Source organism: Bison bison, unplaced genomic scaffold, assembly GCF_000754665.1.
Source record: "Bison bison bison isolate TAMUID 2011002044 unplaced genomic scaffold, Bison_UMD1.0 scf7180017864324, whole genome shotgun sequence".
NCBI classification, from domain to species: Eukaryota; Metazoa; Chordata; class Mammalia; order Artiodactyla; family Bovidae; genus Bison; species Bison bison.
Window position 1 is genome coordinate 9,997,352 of NW_011494896.1, and position 26,392 is coordinate 10,023,743.

Here is a 26,392-nt window from a genome sequence, read left to right on the forward strand (position 1 = left end):
AACTCAGGGAGTTGGTGATGGACAGGGAGGCCTGGCGTGCTGTGATTCATGGGGTCGCAAAGAGTCAGACACGACTGAGCGACTGAACTGATGCAGTCCAGGTGGGCTTCCCAGGTGGCATTAGTGATAAAGAACCTGCCTGCCAATGCAGGAGACATAAGAGACCTGGGTTTGATCCCTGGGTTGGGAAGATCCCTGGAGGAGGAAATGGCAACCCACTCCTCCAGTATTCTTGGCTGGAGAATCCGCATGGTCAGAGGAGCCTGGCAGGCTACAGTCCGTAGGGTTGCAAAAAGTCGGACGTGACTGAAGTGACCTGGCATCCATGCATGTATGCACTCCAGTTTATACCGGGTTTTGAGTTACTGTTGTTATTGTTATCAAGGACAAAGAAAAATGGTTGCTTGAGCTTGTGTTTTCTTTGGACAGTCTCTGACCAAGTAAGCTTTGTGTGCTTTGAGAAGAGAACAGAGCAAACCATTTTCCTTCCTTCTGTCTTTCCATTGGGTGTAAAATTGACCACCCATCAAACAGTACAGTAGAAGAGTCGAGGGGCCCCTAGCATGACATATTTAAGACTGGATCGCAGGTTGAAGGTCCCTTTCATTCTGGCGCTAAGATGACATTACCTGTGGAACTTGGCTTCTCTGACTCTGTATCCTTATCTCTCTATATCTTTCCTTCTAGCCGGCCGTTTCTCAGCCCAGTTTTGGTGGCCCCATACTCACTTGCCTACCGCCAGCCTCCAGAATTATTTCTGGAGGACTGGGTCTCCTGAGAGTCCAGTTACAGCTGGATCCAGACCTGGCTTCCCTTGCTGGTTTCCAGGAGCACATCGTCTGCAGATTGACTGAGAGATCCGCCAGCCTCACAGCTGTGGGGGCCCCTGTTTATGATCACCGGTGGGGGGTGGGGGCCAGGCTGAGAAGCAGGGGAGCCGACATCCTCCCCCGTCCAGTGGTGGGCTGCTGTGCCCTAATTAACTGCCCTGGAACGCCAGATCTTGTTAGCGTTTTCACCTGGAATACTTTTTTCACTGGCTTTTCTTCCCCCTCCGCCTACTTTTTTTTTTTTTTTTAAAGCAAGAACTTGCTTTTGCATCTTATTAAAATAAGAGGTAGCTTTGACAATAAAAATATTTCTCTTCACAAAGCTGTGAGAGTCTGTTCATCGTGGGATTAGTTAATTCTCCTGACCTTTTAACAAGACAGCTCTCTTTGCACACTTAGATGAGATAATTGATTCTAACAGGCAACGAAGCCCTGCTCATTTAACTGCATATATCTGAGTTGTCCGCAGTTCAGGCAATTTTTCCACTACCTTTGGAGTTGCCAGTAAATAGATTGAAACGGTAAGAAGGTAAGCAGAACTGTGAGCTAATTCAGCCCCAGAAGTAGCAGCATAGTCACTTCTAACAGGCCGGTGAATTTTATTATTATTGGAAACTACACAGGGACAGTAAGGAGCAGTCTGAAGCACTTCATTGAGTGCTTGGTACCTAAAAAGTGCTCTATAAATGTGAGCTACTGTTTTATCAGTATCATCAACAGTATGAATATAATGGTTATAAAATACAGCAATCACACATGGGTACAGTTTATAATATGCTTTGCCATATATTATCACCCAAAGTGAAATTATTAGTCATTCAGTCGTGTCTGATTCTTTTCAACCCCCTGGACTGTAGCCCGCGAGGCTCCTCCATCCTTGGGATTTTCCAGGCAAAGATACTGGAGTGGGTTGCCATTTCCTTTTCTAGATCTTCCCGACCCACGGACCAAACCCAGATCTCCTGCATTGCAGGCAGATTCTTTACCATCTGAGCCACCCGAGAGCCCATATTACCACATAGAAAGAAGAAAGGGAAAGTGAAATCTTTTCCGACTCTTTGCGACCACATGGACTGTAGCCTACCAGGCTCCTTCATCCATGGGATTTTCCAGGCAAGAGTACTGGAGTGGATTGCCATTTCCTTCTCCAGGGGATCTTCTCAACCCAGGGACTGAACCCGGGTCTCCCGCATTGCAGGCAGACGCTTTACCATCTGAGCCACCAGGGAAGCCCTATATGACCACATATGATGTAATAATTCTTTGAAATATTTTTATCCTCACTTCTCAGATAAGAATACTTTAGCTAGGAAGTGGCAGTTAGGATTCAAAGCCAGTTTTCTTGCCGTCAGTCCAGGACACTTTCCCCTGTGTCATAGTAACCAAAGAGAAAGCAGAGGGTCAGATCGCATCTCTGGTACCAGTGTACACGGTCCTGGTTAAGCCGAACTTGTGTGCGTCCTCAGTGGGTTTTGTTTGGACCAGGAGTCAGAAGGTTGTGCTGCGCTCCGCTCTTCTCTACAGGTTTTTGCATCTTGAAGACAGTCACACAACTACTCAAGACCACCATCAGTGACCATTCCACAAACGGGCTAAATAACACAACTTTCTGTCTACTTCACAGGATCCTCTGTTGCTGCCTTAAAAAGACATGTAAGAGGCTTAGAGTCAGCTTCCTGTGTAAAGGAGGGTGTCTTTATAATGCCCACCCACCTTGTTGGATAAAGCTAGTGAGAGGCAGAATGGCAGAGTCAGGAGAGCCTGACTTTTCCAGCCAGAGAGGGAAATGGTTTGTGATTTCAGGATTCAAAGAGTTTGGGATTCTAGGCTAGGATTCGAGGCCACTTGTTAGCCATGTAAATTGAAGTCTTTGTGTCTTAGTGTCTTTTCATCGGCAAAAATGGGATTATCACCTTCTAGGACTGTTGTGAGAATGAAAGGAAATACTGTATTTGCTGCTTTTAGCACAATGCCTGGCACATGGAAAACACTCAAGAAATCATAGTTTCATAATTATCGTAATTTTAATTAACCTTCTGAGTTAATTAAGTATGCACATCTGTAAATTGGGTCTGGTTGAGTTGGGTGAGGATTAGAGGTAATGTATGCAAATTACCCAGGACACTGCCTAGCAAGCCCTTGGTCCTCTGTGAAAACAATTACAGTGGGCCTTCATATGTCTTGTCGATTGGTCCTTTGCTGTCTTCCTCTGGCCCTCTTACTGGGTCAGCCACCGCCGCCTCTGGGCCTTCCAGTCCTTCTGAATGTACTTTGTTGCTTGTCCATCTCCCCTACCTCTGAACTCTTGGAAGCAGGGAGTATCTGATTTGGTTCTGGCTCTCAGCGTCAGCCACGGGTCCTGGCTTTTAGAAAATGTTCATCAACTGAGCAAAGGAGGGACACTGAGCACAAGGTGCTGTGGAGTCAGGGACTGGAGTAGTACTTAACTCTGTATGTAGGGGATCAGAGAAGGCCTCCCAGAAGGGGTAAGTATGGACCGTTGATAAGGCTCAAGTTTTAGATCCTGAATGGGATTTAGGCACACATTTCTGGAGAAGAAAATGGCAACCCACTCCAGTATTCTGGCCTGGAAAATCACATGGATGGAGATGCCTGTAGGCTACAGTCTATGGTAGGCTACAGTCTATGGGGTCGCAAAGAGTCGGACACGACTGAGCGCCTTCACTTTGTACGAGCTCACAAACCTTTTTGGAAACATGCTGCCTAGAGCACTGTATATCTCAAGGCACAGTATCCGTTCTTTAGTGTCTACTGATCTCTTCTAGATTGCTGCAGAAGACTATTTAGCAGTTACTACATTGCAAAGATATTTTTAAAACAGAAATGCATGCACGTGAATCAAAATCACAGAATTCCCCCAAATCACAAAAATGCAGACAATCAAAATGTACAACAGATATGTGATGAAATGTAAAATGTGAATCAGTCCCCTTTCCCAGGCCCTTAGCATCTCTTCCTTTAGAGGGCTGCCACTGTTACCAGTGTCTTTCATATCCTCTCAGACTCTATATACAGAATCCTTTTCTTAACCCAAAGGTAGAATAGCAAAGGCCTTCGGGCTGCAGTATATGTGGTGTACAGGCTTAGTTGCTCCAAGGCATGTGGAATCTTCCCAGACCAGGATCAAACCTGTGTCTCCTGCATCGGTAGGTAGATTCACATCCACTGTACCACCAGGGAAGTCCCTCCATTTGTATTTTTGTCCTGAGCATGTGTTAAATCGCTTCAGTTGTGTCCAGCTCTGTGCATCTCTATGGCCTATAGCCTGCCAGGCTCCTCTGTCCATGAGATTCTCCAGGCAGGAATACTGGCGGTGTATTATTGTTCTGCACGTTACCATTTTCCTTCCCAAAAAATGTATAAAAAAGTTTTCTCATTCTTTTTTATGGTTGCACAGTATATTGTATGGGCTTCCCCAGTGGCTCAGCAGATAAAGAATCCTCCTGCAGTGCAGCAGACACGGGAGTTGCAGGTTTAATCCCTGGGGCGGGTGGGAGTGGGGGAAGATCCCCTGGAGGAGGAAATGACAACCACTCCAGTATTCTTGCCTGGAAAGTCCCATGGACAGAGGAGCCTGGTGGGCTAAGTCCGTGGGGTCGCGAAGAATCGGACACAGCTCAGTGACTAAGCACACACACAGTGTATTGGATGAATGTAACTTGTCTGGCTCCTTGTTTGTGGACTGGTTTCCAGTGTTTGCGGCTTCCCTGGTGGCTCAGTCGGTAAAGAATCTGCCTGTAATGCAGGAGACCTGGGTTTGGTCCCTGGGTCGGGAAGATCCCCTGGAGAAGGGAACAGCTACCCACTCCAGTGTTCTGGCCTGGAGAATTTTATGGACTGTATCGTCCATGGGGGTCACAAGGAGTCGACATGACTGAGCGACTTTCACTTTCCAATGTTTTGCTATTACAAGCAATGCTGTAGTGAATAACCTTGTATGCACTCACAAACCTAATTTTGTGTAAATGTGAGCATATCTGGAGGAGAATTGGAATCTCTGAGTTCCAGGGTAAAGGGTATGGGTATTTTATTTTATAGCTTTTCTCGAACTGCCCTCTCTGTAAGGTCTGTACCAGCTTATGCTCACACCAAACCAGCTGAGTATGAGAGTGCTTGTTTCCTGTTCTCTTCCAATACTGTATATTTTCAGCCTTCTAAAAATCTTTGCCAAACCATATATGAAAAACCATATTTCAAAGTTTAACTTCCATTTCTTCTACCCTGAGTAATGTGTAGAGAGTCCTTTCATACAGCCGAGAGCCGGGTGCATTTCTTATTCTATAAACTGTCTGCCCATCTCCTATGCCTGTTCTCCTACTGGGTGGTTGGACTTTGCTTATTATTTGTAAGCATTATTTTTATATTAAGGAAATTAAGCCTTGATGAAACAAGTTGCCGTTTTCCCCTGTAGATTGTTATTTTTAATCTTTTAAAGCAAAAGGCCTAGACCTCCTGAAAGTACCCCCGTCCTGCTCCTCTCCCTGCACCCCTACACTGTGAGCCCTTGAGGGCAGGGTCCGTGCCCGGGTCATCCCTGTGGCCCAGTCCCCTCCATGGCACCCAGAGCTCTCTCCAGGGGCTCTGTGTTGAACTGAACTGAATTCCCATGTTCCCCACCCCCACCTGCCCTCCCCTATGGCTTGGGAGTCCCGTTTCCGCCTCCAGCAGAAAAAGATGACTTTTCTCATTGCTCACCACAGCCATGCACCTGTTTGGCCTAAACTGGCACCTGCAGCCGATGGAGGGGCAGATGTATGAGATCACGGAGGACACAGCCAGCAGTTGGCCTGTGCCAACGGACGTCTCCCTGTATCCCTCAGGGGGCACTGGGTTAGAGATCCCTGACAGGAAAGGCAAAGGAGCCGCAGAAGGTAGGGTCGCTGTGTTGTTCGTGTCGTGAGTCCTCTGTGTCTGCCTTTGAGCGAGGAGACCGCCATCCTGCGCGCCATGTGCCTGACTCACAGCTCCATGCCCTGGTGCTTCCTCCATCCCCCCGCACTCCACGCCGCTGCCGGGCCACCCATGTCTTCATCGCAGTTCCTCGTCACTGTGAGCTCATCGCGGGGCTTGGGCAGGGCTCATGGTGCTCAGCGGCATCCCATCCCATACCTCAGGGGAAGCATCGTGGGCTTTCACACTGCTGGGCGGCCGTCTTTGATGGTGTGGGATCATGATACGCCTTCCGGGGCAGCCTTGTGGCATGAATGGGCGTCTCTTGGAGTGGGGTGTGTGGCAAGGTGGGTAGAGGGTGTGGTGTACATGAAATATCCTTGGACCTTGTGGTTTAAGGGAAACACCACTCCCACTGTTCTAGCATTTTCCTACCACGTGGCCTTGAGCAAGTCACTTAATTTTCCTGAGCTCGTTTCCTCATCTCCAGGCACAGTAATTGTTAGTGTTTGTTCAGTATGTTTGTTCAAAGCTTTTTGTGAAGAACATTTCATGTTTAATCCTCACAGAGATCCTGTGAAGTAAGTATAATTGTTTACAGCCATTTTAGATGCAAAAACTAAGGACCACATAGATTAAGTGACTTGGCCAGAGTCACACTGCCAGTGGAATTTGGGACGTGGCCCAGGTCTGTGGTCCACAGGGCTCTTGCTGTCTCCATAAGTTGCCCTACCTGACTCACCTCATGGTTATAAGACCCTGAAGGAGATGTGAATAAGGAACCCCATTGTACCATGAGACACAGATGTTTCTGTATTAATGATGGAAGTGGTGGTGACATTCGGGGTTTGGCATTCTTGAATGGGACGTCCATAGACCCATTTTTTTAATTTCTTAGGGGTCTTTCTAACATGCCACCAACTTATTGGTAAATTCTGTCACTGTCAGCCAGGAGTGGCAGATCCACAAGAACTGGCACCAGCGAGGAGGTCTGAGCTCATGAGCCAGGCTGGTTGTCATTCTAGGGAATGTGACCATCCCTTCTCATGTGACCACTTTTTTTTTTTCTGGTGTTACCCTAGTCAGCAAAGTGGTTACAGCTGCCCCCAGCCTTCACTGCCTTTCCTTTTATCTCAGCTAACTTTGGGTCATGGCTCCTGAGCTTCCCTGTCCTTTTAAGAGTTTGTCTTCTAGTGATTGGTGTGGTTAACAGAGTAGCATATGGCTAGTCACAGCAGTTATTCATGACCTCTGAATGGTCTTGAAGTCCAAAATCAACTCTTGACCAATGACCATCTTTAAGGAAACTGAGGGCATTTCCACAGAGCCAAATCAGAACGTCTGCCTGCTACTTTGAGGGGCAAAGCCAGTCTTCTCCTTTATAAAGATTTTAAGACTTAGGACATTGAATAACTTACACTTGCTTTGCACCTTAATAGGATATGGAGGGAGCATGGATTGGGTCATGGGAAGAACTCTGGGTTAGGAGTCTAGAACCCTGAGTTCAAGTTCAGCTGCTGCCACTCATGATGCCCTTAAGCAAATTCCTTGAAAGACTTTCTCAGCTTCATATTCCTCCTCATTAAAAGGAGGTGATTGATCTATATTATCTCTAAAGTCTGTTCTAATTCACAAGCTCTACATGTGAAATTAGTAATAGCATCATCACATGATTAACCAGATTCTTCTTTAGAAGTTTTTTCAGGTTGGCTCTGTCCATGGTCCTGCCTGTCGCCTTGTGATTCCCATGTCAGCTTACAGTGTCAGATGCCATAGGTGAATATGTAAATGACAACTGTCTTTAGATTAGTATCAACCAATGCAGATTTAAGATATGTGTAACCCTCAAAGATCTCATTTAGAAAAATGTGAGTTTTCTGTATGATCTCTATCAAATTTTCTTTAAACAGGACCTGGGTCTATCTAAAATCTCCCACTCTAATGAAATTAGTTTGCGGATTGCTTGGATTTTGCTTTGTTTTTCCTAAGGAGCAGGAGGTGCAGATAAGAGATAAAATTGCACCAGTTTATTGGTTTACTCTCATTGGAATATTTTTGCTTAAAGGGATTATCTGTCATTACTAATGCAATTGGAAATCCTGTTTACAAACCCCCAAAATGCAGTGTGATGCTGTAAAGTGGTCAGCGTCAAAAGCAATTACTGTGATAAAAAAATACATCCGTCTGGAGAAACAGAGGACAAAGCTTCCCAGAGTTTATGTGAGACTGTCACAGGGTTCTTAATTTCTTTTGCCTTGGTCAAAGCAGTGTCTACTCAGTTTATGTTTTTAACTGTGATGTTAAAAATCTAGTTCCTTAGACATATCTCAAGGGGGAAAGCTTCTAACCCTGATGTGAGCACACATTTCCTGTCCTTTCTGAGGGTATCAGAGAAGAGAGCTGATTCCAGAATGAAGAGTAGAGCCCCATTGCACAGTGATAGGGGAAGCAGTGTGGTAGGAAGAGGACAGATGGGCCGTGGAGCCAGACAGTCCAGGCTTTGCGTCCTGGTCTGGCCATTTATTGGCTCTGCCACTCCATTTCCTTTGGCCTTAGTTTCCTCATCTGTGGAACAAGGATGGCTCATACGTATCTTTCCAAAGACTGGTTATGAGGAAGTATTCAATAAATGTGAGTTCCTTTTCTTCTTATTCATTTAAATCCCAAGCCATTCCATGTCTGTCATTAGAAATCTCAGAATTCCAGACTAATTAATATTCTTTCCTCAAAGATTCTACAGAGTTTAGGGCATGCTTGAATATTTTTAAAGGGTGTGTATTTTTTAATTTTACAAGTGAAGTATATGATGAACCCAGTATTTTAAAGGCTCATCATGTCTCTGAGAATAACATCAAACTGCAATGTATTCTGTACTTTCAAAGTGGCTATAACCATTTCAGAGCTGTCATGGGATGGAAACCAAATACAGCAGATTTCTGAAGTAAAACCACAAGAACTTATGTTATGCATTAATGGAGAAAGGGGGAAAAGCATTGAATAAACAAGCATTTCTGATGGTTTAATTGGTGGGCTAGGTTAGCATTTTCTTCTTTCTGCAATGAAATCAAAATTGCCCATCAGTTTGAACCATGCAAATTGCTGCATACAGGCTCAGCTGGGCTCTCAGCTTATTTTGATAACCAAATAAATTTCAAACAGTTGCTAAGGAAACTAAAGAATTCTTTGTGCGAGTTATTGCATTGAAAAGAACCAAAAAAGGTAGAGGGAGGGGGAGAATGTTGGTTGATTAGGAATTTAGAATCCATATGGATAAATCTCAGTTCAAGAAAATAAAGACTGTGAATTTGGGAAGTGCATGGGATCTTAGTTCTTCCAACTCTCCCTTATTTTTGACTGAGCTAGCCAATCATTTCAGCAATTTGTTGAGAAAATTCTTTTAGACATGATTGTTTATTTCCAGAACATTGCTCTGGGAAGCCTGAATCTGTATGTCTTTGTAAAGAAAACGACGGTTACCAGTAGAATCTGCCTTGTGAAGCTTGTGCTGTTGGGGGTCCCTAATTCTGAGTTAAGCTCTTTGTACTTTGTTAAGCCTCTGGGGCACTCACTCATTGTATAGTGTCCTTAGGAATATTTTGAGATACTGTTTCCCTTTAACTTTGGGGTCTATGTGTGGATCCTAGTTCATAAAAACTGTCAATTTTTTGTATCCCAGGATGGCAGGAAGTGCTCCAGTGAGCCTTGGATCTTCCTGGTCTAGCCTTGGTATCTAGCCTTCTAAGACTGTGAATTAAATCAGATCTTTACTCTTAAAGAGGGTTAATATACTCTGCTACCATTGAAAAGACCTTTGAAGAGTTTTAATTAATAATTTATCAATTTGATGTTCTGAGAAGCCATATTCTAATTAATAAAGAGGCACCCCAAATGGCTTCATCTCTGAATGGTTTCTTTCACATTCTGAGCCTCAGTATATACATTTTAATAATGTGAGGATTAAGTGTACCAATATATGTAAAAATGCCTGGTACATAGTTGGAATTTAATGAATGATAGATAATACCATTAGTACTGCTACCTCTATCTTTACTGCTATTGCTACTACTGATATTTGTTATTATTATTGTGTTCCAGAACATAGGTACGGATAAAAAGAGTTATATACACAGGACTTTTCACCTCCACCTGCCTCTACCCTCTGCCCCCTCTCCCTACTCCACCACTGGTGGGTATTGCCATGTCGTAGAATATTTTCTATCCTGGTGCTCACATACTGGTGCTCAGAATTAAGACTGAAGACTCTTAGGTTATAAGATCTGGAGAAAGACAGTAAGGGTTTCTGAAAGACAGAAAAGGATGAAGGTGGTTTCACTCTGACTTAGCCCAGCCAGTGTCTTGCCTCTTTCCCTCCAGCCACAGGTACTCGGCAGGCTCCAGGTCCCTCCTCCTAGAAACTTTCATCTCATCCCTAGTCAATGTGGGGACCACTGGGGACTGATGGGAAAGAATGATAAAGGTTAAATTTCCAAGATGGGCATGGTCTTTCCCCTCTCAAATTTTTCCTTAAAAGACTAGGGCCATGGCCCCTTCCCTAAGGATCTGGACAGGGTGACTTCTAGGCCTCGCTTTTGAACCTAAGCTCCAGATCCTAAGCTCCATCATAGAAACTGCATGAAAATAAGCTCAAGACTCCTAATTCCTAATTCTTTCAGCCAAGAAAGTCAGGGTCCTGGTGGGGTGCTGTGCCCTAGACCAGAATTTACTGTTTTTATAACATGGTATACACACCAAATATAAATTTTGTAAATTTTTTTGTTCCCATTTTGGCCAGCTTTCGTGAAATAGTTGAGTGCTAGAAAAGACTATTCCCTTTTTGCCACTCCTCTGGGGGTAAGAGCCAATTTATGTGTGCCTCTTGGGCCTGCAGACCTCTGGAGAGTCTCTGGACTTGACCTCTGCCCTGTGAAACTAAAAGCTTGGCTAATTCAATAGCTGTCTCTGAAAAACATGCTCACTGGAGGGGAAATGAACACTACAGGGCTCTCCAACAGCATGCCAAAAAGTGGGAGAAGTTTTCATTCTTTATTCTCAGACATAGGAATTATTTGAATGCAGACAATTCTCAAATCCCATCAGCTCTGACTCCCACCCACTCACAAAGGAGATGAGGTCTTGGAATTAGGAGTCTCCGGCTTATTTTTATGCAGTTTCTAGGAGTAAAAAGCTCAGAACTCATCCTGCTTTTGTGCCATAACTCCCTCTTAGTTCTGCTTCCCTAACAGAATTATAGGCTGAAGGGTAAACTGTTTTTCTACCTGGACTATAAAAGGATTGTGGAATTAGGAACCCCAAAGTCAGATAAGGAAGAATGTGACAATGATTCTCTTCCATCTTAATGCTTTGTGAATTTGGCTTCTGTCTTTGAACTTTGAACCACAGTGTGGTGGTTTGCATGTGTCTGCATTTTCAAGGTAAAAGTCTGGGGCACATTCCTTCCATTAAGGAATTAAATGCAAGCTCTTTCCCATGCTAATGACAGAATACTACTGGTACTTTTACTGAGAGCGTGCGTTTTAACTTTTCTGTTGGCATATTTTTAATTAAAATAACATTTAACGGTTTGAAGCTAAAAACCTGATGTTTCTGCCTAGGAGTTTATAAGGGAATGATAACATATGGAGAAGTTTAACATATAAATTGAATTTTATTATTTCAAACAGTAAAATATTTTATGACTACAACAATGCCCTGCCAAGCTCCATTTCAGCATCAAATGTGCTTTGTAAGGAATCTTACAAAGCTGGGGGAGGAAAAAAAGACACTTTAATTTCTTATTCCCCAAATGCTTTTTATAAAAAGTTCCCACAAATGTGTTTTCTTTACAGATGGATTCTTGGTCTTGAAAGTGCCTCTTCCAGCATCTCTAGCAACACAACAAACCTTGAAACTAGGATGCCCAGGGGGTGCTTTCTGATGACAAATAAGATGGAGCCTGTTGACTTGATTTTGGCTTGTTCATGTCCTAAGGGTGGTCTTCTAATGCCCCGTTCTCTCCTCCTGCCCCCTGCCAACTCCTCGGAGGGCTGATGTCTGGCAGGAAGTTAGGGTTTATATTTTTCACTTGTGAGTGTGTTTAATTACTATGTAGAGGAAGTTTGATAAGCAGCCTTCCTTCCTGGCACTTGAGGTGCCCCCAGAAAGCTGTCACTCTCCTGATTGGTGACAGAATTGGGCGAGAGATCTTATTCTCAACCAGCCCCCACTCCTGTGGCCTGCAGGGTTGGCAGCCTGAGTTGAAATCTAAGTATGTGAAAAGTTTTGTGCCTAAACTTGAAAAATCTCCCCAGCTTTACCCACCTTCAGCACAATGATACTCATTGCCCTACATCCCAGACAAAGAAGCGTTTTTCAGAAGTGTTTTCTCTGTTCAGATGTGCCCTCTTCCTCATCCACCCCCATCCCTACCCCTGCTCCCAACACAACCCCTCATCCACATGTCTGAGCCCCAGAATTGGTCTCTCAGATCCTAGTGAACTTGAAAAATACCTGACTCCGCTCAGGTCATGCTTCCCACTGCTAGGGAAACCATTCTAAGTTGAAAAATTAACAGCACCTCATTCCCTCTATCTTTTCTTTTTTAGCATGCATGCTTTTACACACACGCGGGTGCTCAGACGCGCAGAGTTATTCTCATATGACTGCAAGTGATTATTTTTAGGCTCAAAATATATCTTAACAAGCTCTAGAATTATGCAGTAAACAGATGGCCCTTGGAGAGGACCCATTCTGCTTTGGAAGAATGCATATTTTTAGCAGAACAATTTGAGCGTCGTTGGGAAAAAAAAAGTTCTGGACATTCTAACTCCTCAATGGGGGAGTCTAGGGCAGGGAGTGGGCTGGCCCTGGAATGTTGCAGAGAAGAGGTGGGAGGCAGAGGAGAGCCCTGCTCCTTCAGATACTCTGATCCCTGGTTCCACTTGTGGCTAACGGTGATGTTTTTGTCTTCCCTTCCCTGTGTCTTGGTAGGAAAGCCCAGTAGTTTCTTTCCAGAGGACAGTTTTATAGACTCTGGAGAAATCGACGTGGGGAGACGGGCTTCCCAGAAGATTCCTCCTGGCACTTTCTGGAGATCTCAGGTGTTCATAGACCATCCTGTGCATCTGAAATTCAATGTGTCTCTGGGAAAGGCGGCTCTGGTTGGCATTTATGGCAGAAAAGGCCTTCCTCCATCACACACACAGGTAAACCAGAACCCTATGTACCCTTCTCCTCTCCAGGGGCTCCCACCTCAAATCTTAACCAAAGTCAAGAAACCTGATGCTGAAACTTGGATCCCTGAGCTTGGAGGGAGTTTCACAAATTTTATAGTCCATTCATCCATTTGCCCTCTCTCAGACCCTGCCTTTCAGATGAGTAGGGCTGTATCCTTGGAGCTTTTTAAGAGGAAGGAATTCTAGGGAATCTCTCAATAGCCTTTTTACTAGTACCCAGTCTCCTAAGTTAAATTATCCAGGAAATGCAATCCAGAGAGCACAGCATGCACCTTGGAGTCAAACGGACCTGGGTTTGAATCCTCTCATTATCAGCTGTGTAACCTCGAGCCTGTAACATCCTCTTGGAACAAGTTTCCTAGTCTAGCAGATGCTGCTAACAATACCCACTGCGCAGGGCTGCTGTGAACAGTGGAGAACCACATCTAGAAGACAGCTAGTACAGGACCTGGCTCAGAATAAAGGTTCCTCGCCTCATCTCTTGCATCCCTTCTCTCCTTCAGGGTTTCACATTTACCCGGACACAGGTGCACCAGAAAACCTTTAAAACTCAAGCAGGATGACTGACACTTAGCCAGTCATGATGGGTGACAAGCAGACTTGCGTGAGGTCCTCCCTGCCCTGGGCTTGGAGTAACATGAGTCACAGGCGTCCTCAGACATTCCCTGGCCAAATGTAGCCTTTGTGACCCCCAGCAGGTACTTAATTTCTAGGTAAAAGCTAGATAGAGACATCTGCTAAGGACGGAGTTGCAGAATAGTAGAGAGAGCCTGGACCCCTGATTTCTTTATTTACTGGTCCTGGGTTTCCTGTCCCTAGACATTGTCACATGAGACAGGATAAATACCCTTTTTTTTTTTCTTAAGAGATAGATAGGTAGACAGTTGCTCGGTTTGCTCACCAGTAGGACTTCACCACCTGCCTGTTGTTAGCACCGCGTGACTATCTTCCCTCGAGTTTCTCATGCTAGCAGGCTTGGATCAATTGGAAATTGTATTATTTGACACAGCATGTAATTATTGATGGAGTTTTGTGCTAATCCAGTTTAGTTCCCCTAAAACCGCTCCCTGAAACTGGAGCACTGAGAAAGGATCGTTGACAAAGGGAAGATAGATATAAATCAAATTTTCCTTTGCACTTGACTGACATTTAAGGCACACCCAGTGAGTGCTCCGGGCCCCATCCTAGATCCCCAGGGTTCCCTCCCGCCATCCCCTGCGTGGAGTTGGAGGAGTTCAGTCATAAAGTGACTGGGTTTCTAATCACATGCCCATCAGAAAAGCATAGCTAAAAAAAAAAAAAAGCGTGGCTGTCCTGATTGATGTAGAGATGTAGAGTCAGCCAGAGGAAGACTCTCCACACCCCAAACTACAGCCAACTGGCACTTAAAAATAATCTACTAATTCTGCCGCCCTCACCAGCGGATCAGGAGATTCCCACCTTGCAAAATGGGGTCTGGGAAGGAGTTGGATTGGTTGGTCAACCTCCGCATCGCTTTGGCCTCTCTTGCCTGTTTCATCTGTGTTTCCCTGCATCCTCCCTAGGAGAAGCCTGAAGAACTTAGAATGGTGGTGAAGCAGGTCCGCTGCTAATTATGCTCTCTTTGTGCTTCAGTTTGACTTTGTGGAGCTGCTGGATGGAAGGAGGCTCCTGACCCAGGAGGCACGGAGCCTGGAGGGGCCCCAGCGCCAGTCTCGGGGAGCCATCCCCCCTTCTAGCCATGAGACCGGCTTCATCCAGTATTTGGATTCAGGAATCTGGCACCTGGCTTTCTATAATGACGGGAAGGAGTCTGAAGTTGTTTCCTTTCTCACTACTGCCATCGGTAAGGAACCTCCGCCGCTCTGGGGCACGTGGGGTATTGTCTCCCAGGATGAGGGGACACCAGGGGTCTTAGGGGTTGAAGCTGACAGCGGGATGTATACTGTCCAGGGCTGCAGAGGCTAGCTGGATCCAGCATGAGGCCATCTTGACCGGGCTTGCTGGACAAAGGGTAGGAGTGAGATGCGGGGAAATGAAGGGAGTGGCAGGAGGAGCTGTAAGGCCGTGTGGGTGCCCAATACTGCTGCCCACCATCTTTCTCTTTGATCAGTGGCCTGGTGTGCAGACCAGCCGCTTCATTTAAACACCGAAGGGTGAAACTGACAAGGAGACAGTAATTCTTGTCACTTCCCTCCCAATACCTGTATCCATCCTCATAATTTATCTTGGTTCAAATCACTGATGTATTATTTGTATTTTTTTTTAATGTTTGATTTGTTTGCTTGATTATTTTGCTTTTAGAGCCAATAACCCTGGCAGATGAGAAAAAAAAGAGGTAGATAAAGGCTTGGAGAGAGGGTGGGAATAGCTGTGCAAAGGGCTGGATAAACAGTGTGCTCGGTCAGATGGGGGTTTTGGTAAGAACTGAGATACTGAGATGCCCTGAACTCTGGTGGACAGTGAGCCCCCATGATTTAAGTGGGCTCTCAGCCCTGTCATGTCCCTTGCAGTGGAAGAGCTCTTGTTCAGAGCAAGCCCCTTGGCCACCCCAAAAGCCTGGGGGTGTCCCAGGAGCCTGGCATCCTATTTTAAGGCATTTCTCTTCTGTACCCACATGCTGCAAAGAATTTGTCTCCTCCTCAAACCACCATGATGTGATGTAGGACATGGTTGTCTCTGGTTGAGGTCAGAAAACATTTTATCTGAGTTCATATAGAAGCTCACTGACATAGCCTGGAGATAAAAATCCCCTACAGGAAAATAAAACTTCCAGAAGACAAAACTCTGCTAACCAGAACGCTTGGTGTTGAATTTTCTGCTGAATGAAAACTTTTGTGAAGTTTTGAGTTCTCCTCAAAGCTCTCAGTCCTTGGCTGAGAGTCTATCTGATATGGGAAATGGAATTTGAATAAAAATCTCCAAATCTGGTCCTTAGTCCCTAAAACTCTTGCAAGACTCTGGTACTTCCATCTTAACAGCAGTAGCATTTTCAGGCCATTTTCCTCTTACTTGCAATTTTGCCCTTAGCATCAAGGCAGTGAATACCTTCCCATTAAATACAGTGAACAATGTATAAGATTGGACTGTGACTGCAGGCTCAACATTCTACCCTCTTGGCAAAATGAGGGAAGTGGGGCTGTGTTGCGTGAGCCCTGGGGTAAGAAATAAGACTGTGCTGTCCTTGTTTTCCACCTGTCTGCCCTAGCCGCTGGTCGCTGAGTACCTGGAGGGCAGGGACTTGGACGTAATCTCCTTGCCCCAGTCCTCAGCCCAGCCCACACGGCGTCACTCAGCGCATGAGGGAGTTGGAGTGGGCTTCCCTCAGGCCCCCATTGGTAGTTGCCCAGTTTTGGCAGCTGCTGTGTTGTCGGTTTCCTCCGTTAATGCCTTCTTTTGAGGTGGAGTGGCAACTGTGCTTACTTCTGAATCCCCACCACTAATTTGTGTTTTCAGTTCAGTTCAGTTGCTCAGTCGTGTCCAACTCTTTGCAACCCCATGAATCGCAGCACGCCAGGCCTCCCTGTCCATCACCAACTCCCGGAGTTCACTCAGACTCACGTCCATCGAGTCAGTGATGCCATCCAGCCAGTTTTGGCCCTGCACAAATTCCAGCTTCTGGTTCCCTGAGGCTCTGGAATTTGGAGGCTCCAGCCTGGTGGTTAATGGTGACCCAAAGCCTCTCAGCACCCCTTTCCCCGTCATGGAAGAGTCGGTCATGGTCGGCCGTGGTCAGCCATGGTCCTCACCATCAATTAGGCTGACACTCCGCAGGGTCTGCCCGGCTCCAGACTCTCTTTCTTTTCTCTTTCTGGACTCGGTAGCTTCAGATCAGAGACATGATTTTCAAGTCATTAGTGGTCCCTGACTTATGGCTTCATAGTCTCATAGCCTGATTCCTCTTAGGCGCAGCATCACGCTTGCTCAGAACTAAGGTCTCCTCCAATCAGGATTCTATATTTTTAATAACTGAGCACAAATATGAAAGGATATTAATACAAACCCCCAAAGAAAACTACTTTTAATTAGGAAGTGCCTCTCAGAGAAATAAAATGTCGTACAGGTAGGTACCTTTGCCAACTCTTGGCTTGTCAGAGCTTGCTGACCTCTTTTGCCATAATTAAGGAGACGGTCCTGCTTTTCCCTCTGGTTCTCCCATTCTCACCTAAATGATGAAATTTCTTCACCTTCCTTAACCCTGTGATGCCTTTCAGAGCAGATAGGTGGTACCGTGCTTCTCAGAGTTTTGTGGCACCACCTGGCGTCTTGTTAAAATGCAGATTCTGCTTCAGTCAGTCTGGGTGGATGTTTAGAGTCTGCCTTTTTGGTGTTGTTTAATTGAAGTATAATTGCTTTACAATGCTGTGTTAGTTTCTACTGTACAACAAAGTGCATCACTGCCTGTACACATAGATCCTCTCCCTCCTGAGCTTCTCTCCCACCCCACCCCACCCATCTCGGTCGCCGCAGGGCAGCGCCCTGAGCTCCCCGTGTCACACAGCAGGATCCCACCAGCGATCTGCTTTACACATGGCAGTGTATCTATGTCACTGCTACTCTCTCACTTTGCCCCACGCTCCCCTCCCCCATACTGTGTCTACATGTCCTTTTTCTATGTCTGTGTCTCTGCTTCTGCTCTGGAAATAGGTCTGTATGTGGTAAGTTGCATCAGTCGTGTCTGACTCTGACTGTATGGACTCTCGCCCACCAGGCTCCTCTGTCCGTAGGGATTTTTCAGGCAAGAATACTGGAGTGGGTTGCCATGCCCTCCTCCAGGGAATCTCCCTGACGCAAGGATCAAACCCACATCTCTTATGTCTCCCGCATTGGCAGGTGGGTTCTTTATCATCAGCGCCATCTGGGAGGTCCTGGCAACAGGTGCATGTGCACATTTTTCTAGATTCCACCTATGTGCGTTAATATATGATACTTGTTTTTCTCTTTGTACCTTACCTCACTCTATACGACTGACTCTAGGTCCACTCACATCTCTACAGATGACCCAACTTTGTTCTTTTTTTGGCTGAGTAATATTCCATTGTGTATATATAGCACATCTTCTTTATACATTCCTCTGTGGATGGACATTCATGTTGCCTCCATGTCCTGCCTGTTGTAAACAGTGCTGCAATAAGCATTTGGGGTGCAGTGCCCAGTGAGATCCTGCTCATCTGTGGCCCACGTTTTGAGTAACAAGGGGTTACAGTATCTCATGGAGGGGGTCTCAAATATTGTTGTGCAAAGCAGTCACCTGGGAAGCGAGTCTAAAATTCAGATTCCTGGGCCTTCCCCTAGTAGGCCTAAGGCAGAGCCCAGGTGATCCTGATTCTGGTGGGCAGTCTGTCAGCTTAGCTATGAAAACAAATACCTCCTGAGCTCTGCTTTCTCTTCCTTCCTTCTCCCACTGATCCGCGTTAGCTCTGCGAACGTAGTCTGTCACGTCGCTTCTCTGAGCCTCAGCTTCCTTGTCTAGAAAGGGAAATAGTAATAGTGCTTGGCGGTCCCCCCTGTGACGATTGGAGAGAGTGAATATACAGTGCCCAGTCCAGGCTTCCATGCATGGAAGTGGTTAACATTCTCTCCCCGGCTGCTTTCCCAGTCCACCTTTCTCTTGCTGCCTTGCTGACTTGTCTGTCTTCCTTCAAGCTACAGTGATTGTTTAATGAATACCTTTTCTTACTTTAATGCAGAAACAGACTGACTCCGATGTTGCTATTAATCCCTCTCTCCCTGAGACTCCCTGGCCTTGAGTCTCTGCTGTCTGTGGTCGTTACCTGTGGGCCGTGAGTTGTAATTTGTCTTGGCAGCTTAATTAAAAGTTTAGGTCTTGTTTTAGTGAAGTTATTATGGTCCCAGTATACAACTGTAACTCTCAGGTTTGCTTAACACACAGTCTGGAAAACGACCCTCCCTTCATTACATGCTGAAGTGCAGAGCTAGAATTTAAGAAGATTTGAGATGTCAGAATCCAGATTATTTATATCTGTTTGTAATTAAATAGCGGGAGAAATAATTGTGTTTAATTTAACAAATGGCTGTATTGTGTACGTTTTTGCTTTTCCCTCCATTTAATGCAATCCAGCTGATGATTTTATATTAGTTTATCTTTTGCCTTGAAAAAATTCTAAAAGCACTTTACAAATTGTGTATACAAATGTATACATATGGAGACACGCTGTTGACAGAGCCCCCTGTGAACTGGATGTGTTTCTGTCTCTCACACACACACAGGCACACAAACCACCGACACCAGGCAAGTTTTATAATAAGACATGGCAGCTGTTTTCAGAAAGACTGGCCTTTCCCTACATGCAGAGATGGATAATTTGAAGGCAATGTTTCTGCTCCTGTCTGGGGATAGGTAACCTTGCTGACCCCAAGTACTGAATGAAGTAGGAGGATTATATGTTGTTGTTTAGTCGATAAGTTGTATCTAACTACGAACCCATGGACTGTAGCCCGCCAGGCTCCTCTGTTCATGGGATTTCCCAGGCAAGAATACTGGAGTGGGTTGTCACTTCCTTCTCCAGGGGATCTTCCTGACCCAGGGATCGAACCCATGTCTCTTGCGTCTTCAGTATTGGCAGGCAGATTTTTTATCACTGAGCCACCTGGTAAGCCCAGGGGAATTATACCAGTAGCTATAATTCACCATCACCATTTACACAGGACTTGAAATACTTTCTTGAAGCCCTGCAGTAACTCCATAAGGTGATTATTTTTATTTTCACCCCCTATTGTAGATGAGGAAGTTGAGATTCAGGCATGTTAAGAGGAAAGCTAGGACTTGAATTTGTATCTGTCTCACTCCACAGCGCATGATCTTCCTTCTTTAGCCATATGCCTCTTTTCCAAGATCAAGCCTCCTTTTTTGGATATTACACTTTTTTTCTATCTGTTCATTCAATAGACATTTAGAGAACGCCTACTGTGTTTTGCGGACCATGCTTAGCTTTTTTCTGTATGTGAGAAAGAACCTCACGAGAACTTTAGACAATTTGCCTTTTGATCTCACCTTTACAGATGAAGAAATTGAACCTCAGAGAATTTGATTGACTTGCCCAAAGTTATTAAGGGCAGAGCCAGGATGGAAACTTGGTCTCCAAATCCTGTGTTCTCTCCATGATGCCAGAGTGTCTTACTATTTGCTCTGATGCTATTAAATATTTTATTTCTATTTGTATTATATAGAATATGATTTCCCCTTTATTAACTCCCCTCCCCTTTATATAACTTTCCCTTTATTATTTATAACTTCCCCTTATTAATATAAGTATGCATCTTAAATCAACACAGGAAGCTTTCTTGAAAAGTCATTAAAAAGACAATGGAAAAAAATCTCACAACATCCAAAACTTAAAAAATAAAAACACCTCCATATGCATTGCTTGCACCCCTAAGACACGACAAGTCAGTGTTGCAGTGCTTCAGGTCTCCAGAGAGCATCTTATCTTTTCATTTTGGTTGATGCTGAAGCATAAGAGGACAGATCACCCTGACGTTGTGACAGTGTGAGCCAAGTTGAAAAATAACAGAGCTGCCCAACAGTGGATTAAGAAACCCAGAAAAAAGAAATGAGAATCACTGTTAGACAATATGCTGCTGCTAAGTTGCGTCAGTCGTGTCCGACTCTGTGCGACCCCATAGACGGCAGCCCACCAGGCTCCCCTGTCCCTGGGATTCTCCAGGCAAGAACACTGGAGTGGGTTGCCATTTCCTTCTCCAATGCATGAAAGTGAAAAATGAAAGTGAAGTCGCTCAGTCGTGTCTGACTCTTCACAACCCCATGGACTGCAGCCCACCAGGCTCCTCCGTCCACGGGATTTTCCAGGCAAGAGTACTGGAGTTGGGTGCCATTGCTTTCTCCGGTTAGACAGTATAGACCCTGGTAATTTATGAGACACATGCCCTGGTCTTCCTGGTCTGAGGACATTAATGCTCATTAAAGAGGAGAGTCCTTTTGTTCAGGCCCAGGCAGCTGCTGCAAGTTGACCTATTCTGTGTCCAGGACTAGAAGCAAATGTCGCCCCCACTTCCTCCCTCCCTCCTTCCTGCCTTCCTTTCTTCATCTAGCAGTGATTGCATTCCCAAATGATCATGCGCTTTCCCAAGGCGGAGATACAGAGAAAGTATGAAGCAGACCTGGTGCTTGCCTTTGACATCCTCACAGGCTAGTTAGTGAGGCTGAGCGGAAGGCAAAGCTGCCTACATGCTGGGTTGGCCAGAAAATTTGTTCAGGTTTTTCTGGAAGATGTTATGGAAAACCCAAACGAACTTTTCGGCCAACCTAGTACCTGAGGAGGAGGGAAAAAGACTTGGTTCAGTCTCTACAGCATCCTAGGCAGCAAGGACTTTCTTATTAAGAAGAGCTTCAGAGCCCTTTGCATGATGCCTTCAGCAGGCTGGCCAGGAGGTCCAGGGTGGTTGCAGGCAGATCTGGACACTACAGCTGTTCATGTTCTCATCTGACCAGCGTTTGCTGGTTTGTCTTCTACATGCCATGTCCTGAGCAGGCATTGGTGTCCGTGGTATATTAAATAGCCATGCTTCTTACCCTCTGGAGTTTACAGACCTGCTTGAGACAGTGTAATGTAGGCTAAGTTTAATTTCAACCATCCAGTATACATCTAAATATATAATTTGTTTTTGTTGTTTAGTTGCCAAGTCATGTTCGACTCCTTGTGACCCCACGGACTGTAGCCCGCCAGGTTCCTCTGTCCGTGGGATTTCCCAGGCAAAAATACTGGGGTGGGTTGCCATTTGTAAATGGTATACATTCACTGTGGTAGAGAAGAGAAGAGAGTGCCCTAAGGAAACAAATAAGGGACCTCATTGAGATGGCTGGAGCAGGGGTGGAAGGTTGTTGTTTAGATAAAGGTTTGGGGAGAAAATAGACCCAGCAGAGGGGAAAGCATGTGCAGAGGCCCTGGGACAGACACGAGCTGGGAGTTCAAGGAACTGTGATATGGTCACACATGGGATGTGGATCAGAGGGCTGAGTGGTATCAGGTAACCTGGAGAGATACTGCAGCCAGGTTGTATGGGCTTTAACACAGCATGTGAAGTTTCATTTTGTTTTGTATTTTAATTGATCCTGACAGTAAAACTCCCATGGACAGAGGAGCCTGGTAGGCTGCAGTCCATGGGGTCGTGAAGAGTCGGAGACGACTGAGCGACTTCACTTTCACTTTTCACTTTCATGCATTGAAGAAGGAAATGGCAACCCACTCTAGCGTTCTTGCCTGGAGAATCCCAAGGATGGAGGAGCCTGGTGGGCTGCCATCTACGGGGTCATACAGAGTCAGATACAACTGAAGCTACTTAGCAGCAGCAACAACAGTAGCAGGAAACCATTGTGGAATTTTGAGCTGGAGTGACCTAGTTTGATCTACATACTGGAAAGTTTCTCAAGCTGTAGAACTGGGACTCCGGTTAAGGGGCTGTGTCTGAGGTCTCAGCAGAGGCTCAGGCTGGTCTGGGCCAGGATGGAGGGCCTTGGAAATGGAGATAAATGAATCCTTTTGTGTTGTTTACCTGCTCTTAGAGATTATTGGCAGACCCCAGCTGGTAGGATACTGTCTCCTAAGAGAAAAGATTAAGGCAAGAAGAGAAAAGGGTTTAGGAATGGTCTGTTTTAGGAGTGGACAGCCAGGAGAGCCAACCAGTCCATCCTAAAGGAAATCAGTCCTGAATATTCATCAGAAGGACTGATGCTGAAGCTGAAGCTCCAACACTTTGGCCACCTGATGCATATAGCCACCTCACTGGAAAAGACCCTGATTCTGGGAAAGAAAGAGAAGGGAAGAAGGAGAAGGGGACAACAGAAGATGAGATGGTTGGATGGCATCACCGATTCAATGGACATGAGTTTGAGCAAATTCCGGGAGATAATGAATGACAGGGAAGCCTGGTGTGCTGCAGTCCATGGGGTTGCAGAGTCAGTCATGACATACTCTGAACAACAACAACATTTTAGGCGTGAAGACAGGCAGCTGAGGAAAAGTGACTGGGAGAAACAGTGCAGTGAGGGCCAACAGAAAGAACTTAGATATATCCAGGCTCCTGCATGTCAGCATTTCAGCCTTCTTCCTCCACCCAGAGTCTCCATTTCACTTTTGGTTTATGCTTCTACCACTTTGGGATACAGCTGGCAGGAGCCTCCACAAACCTCTTCTTTATCTAAATCATACTTTTTAAAGGTAAGAAAACCAAGGCTTGGAGAAGTCACACGACTTGTCCCGGGTCACACAGCCACCAAGGGGCCAAGCCAAGATCGTAATGACAGCAGTCTGTTGACTGAGCCCTGACTCCATGCCAGGCACTGTACAGGATGTAGTATCAGTTCCCAAACACCCTGGAAGTTAGAGGACGTGCGTTTTCACATTATAGATAAAGAAACCGAAGCTCAGAGATCCGATGCTATTTGCCAAGATCTCATAAGTAGGAAATAGAGCTGGGTTAGCAAGCCAGAGCCCATGCTCTTTCTCTTACATTTTAGCAACCAGGTTTCTGGTGTGTGATGACGTCTGTGTGTGTCCTTATACACTCTCATAGTCAGAGAACCATCGAGGTAGCTGGGGTCTTAGACATCATGGCCTTTGCATCTCCTAGGCTCACAGGGTGCCTGCAGTGGGCTTACTGTCCAAGGCTACAGGGTTCTCATCTGCCTGGTCCTGAAAACTATCCTGATACTGTGCTCACTCCTGCTGAGGGAACCCCACTCCCACCCCCATTCAGGTGGGGTTTCCAATAGGAAATATTTCAGCAGCGATGGTTTAATTTTTATAAAACAGATGATTAATTTTTGTGTTCTGAGAGCTCTCCTTTCCCTCATTTGATGAAGGCAGCTGCTCCTCCCCATATCGCCAGCTAGCTTTACCATTACAGAGCAGTGGCCTTAAGAGGGTTCTTACACCTGGTACCCTTTCCTTTCACTTTTCGGAATGGCTGATAGGAGGGACATGATTAAATGCATGGCCTCCTGTTCTGTGGTGCCCTCTGAGAAATAGCCCCCAACCAGGTCGACTAGACTTGGCATTGGTGTTAGATAGCTGAGGTTGTCACTGTGGCTGGAGAGACAGTGTGGTCCAGAAAAGGGGCAGAGGCTTTGGAGTGAAACAGACCTGGGTTTGAGTTCTGACGGCACTATCTATGAGCTGTCGGATGCTGGGTACATCTGAGCCTCACCTGTTGTTAGTAATAAAACCCACTTCAGAGAGTCTGACGGTGACATGAAGCTGGGTGATTCATGACAAATTCTCAGCACGTTTTTAAGTGTCTCTTAATTATTCAACATTTGCTGAACCTCAACTTGGTTAAGTGCTGGAGACTCATCAGTGAACAAAACAAGCTTTAGCCTCGAAGAGCCTGTAGTCCCCTGGGAGACCTGGCCCTCTCATAAATAATTCCAACAGAATGTGGTCTGTGCCCACCGAGAGCTCTGGGCGAGCGCCCGTGAGGGCAGAAAGGCAGGCAGCTACCTCTGCCAGGGGTGCAGAAGGAAGTTGGAGGCATAAAGGACTTACTGTGAGAAAAGTGCTTAGAGAGCTGGAAGGCAGTGTACAAATACTCAGTAATTTACCAACTTAGGGCTGGAGCCGAAGTGAGAACCAGAAAGGTATTCTGAAGAGTTACTCAAGAATAATAATAATAAAGGCGAAATGGTAACCACCTCTGCTCAATGACAGACGTGGTCACTGTGGACCAGGCAGAAAACAACCACTGTTAGCTTTTAGAGATGAGAGGAAAGAGCCTTTGAGCAGTGACTCACAGGACACGGAGCCAGGTCTTCTGAATCCAATCTGAAGACTTCTCCTGGAGCCCAGATGTGGGCACAGGTCCCTGAACAAGGCAGACCCTCACCAGAGGGCCAATGAGTACCAAGTGAAAGGCCAAAGGTCACAGATACTTCTTGCCACCTAGAGCCTTCTTCTGTGGACATTAACTTCTGAACAGCTTGAAGGAAAGAAGGCACATCTGCCAGTTCAGGGCACTGCTAGGCACTTCACTGAAGAATGTTCTTTCTGTTTGGGGAAATTCATGCATTTCATGGCTGCTGGATTCAGTAAAAGAAAGTGAAAGTCGCTCAGTCGTGTCTGACTCTTTGCAACCCCATGGACTATAGCAACTCTGAAATGGGTTCAAGTCTGCAGCCTTTCTGTGCTGGACCTTATTGCAGCTCAAAAATGGAAATGCGGGTTCCAGAACATTCCAATGCATTAACTGTTATTTCATTTTTTGAATAATTTTTAAATTTTTGGTTGCACTGCATCTTCATTGCTGCATGGACTTTCTCTAGTTGCTGCAAGTGGGGGCTACTCTTTCTTGAGATGCTTGGGCTTCTTCTTTCTGTGGTCTCTCTTGTTGTGGAGCACAGGCTCTAGGTGTACAGGCTTCAGTAGTTGGGGCTCATAGGCTTAGATTTAGTAGGAAGCCTCTCAAATGTCACATTCTAGGTTCAAGTTTTGTCAGTCTTTACAAATTCCTTCCTGCCTCTCTGAAAGGATTTGGCAAAATTCATGTTAACAGCTACTGTTTATCCACTGCATAGTATATCAAAGTATCATCCTGGATGTTTTAGATACACTGTTTCAGACCCTTTACAACAGGTATTTGTAAAAAATGCAAAGTAGGTATTTTTTTCTCCAGAGAAAAGTGCGATTCATCGTGTTTAGATGTCGAGGCAGAAGTTTCATACCCAGTCAGCGAAACAGCGAGGGTTTGAATCCAGGTCTCTCTGGCTGCGGTGCCTCCACTTTTGCTCTTGTTCTCTGTCACTCAGGCCTTTGTTGTGAGAGGGCCTGGTGTATGCACTGGAGGTGGGCAGAGGGCATGGATGGGATGGTGCCTGGAGCCTCGAAAATGAGTTCAGGCCCAACCTGGCAAGAACTTTTTAGACCGGTTTGAAAGTCTGGTTTTTGAAGGCAGTGAGAAGCACGAGATAGTTTGTAAGCAAAGATGTAACTTAATTTGTGCCATGGAGCCATCTCTGTGGCGGTGGTATATACAAATGGGTTACTTTCTCAGGCTAAAAGTAGGGAGACAAATTGGAAGACTGTTTCAGTATCCAGTACGGTTAGATGAGAGAGGAGGGCCTGAATTGGGCCAAGTGCCTCTGTATTATATAAAACAAAGGATATATTAAGGGACATTATGGGCTGGAAGACACACAAGCTGGAATCAAGATTGCCGGGAGAAATATCAATAACCTCAGATATGCAGATGACACCACCCTTATGGCAGAAAGTGAAGAGGAACTAAAAACCTCTTGATGAAGGTGAAAGAGGAGAGTGAAAAAGTTGGCTTAAAACTCAACATTCAGAAAACGAAGATCATGGCATCCGGTCCCATCACTTCATGGAAAATAGATGGGGAAACAGTGGAAACAGTGTCAGACTTTATTTTTGGGGGCTCCAAAATCACTGCAGATGGTGACTGCAG

General features: G+C 45.5%; 1 protein-coding gene across 1 annotated transcript in view; it reads left to right on the forward strand.

Annotated features, from left to right (window-relative positions):
- The window catches only part of TENM4 (teneurin transmembrane protein 4), an 858,900-nt gene that overhangs the window by 630,871 nt on the left and 201,637 nt on the right, over window positions 1-26,392 (forward strand). Inside the window, exons 10-12 of the mRNA XM_010853253.1 lie at window positions 5,552-5,722; window positions 12,729-12,943; window positions 14,588-14,798. Of these exons, the coding sequence (XP_010851555.1) occupies window positions 5,552-5,722; window positions 12,729-12,943; window positions 14,588-14,798 (597 nt within the window). The remainder of the gene's footprint in view (window positions 1-5,551; window positions 5,723-12,728; window positions 12,944-14,587; window positions 14,799-26,392) is intronic.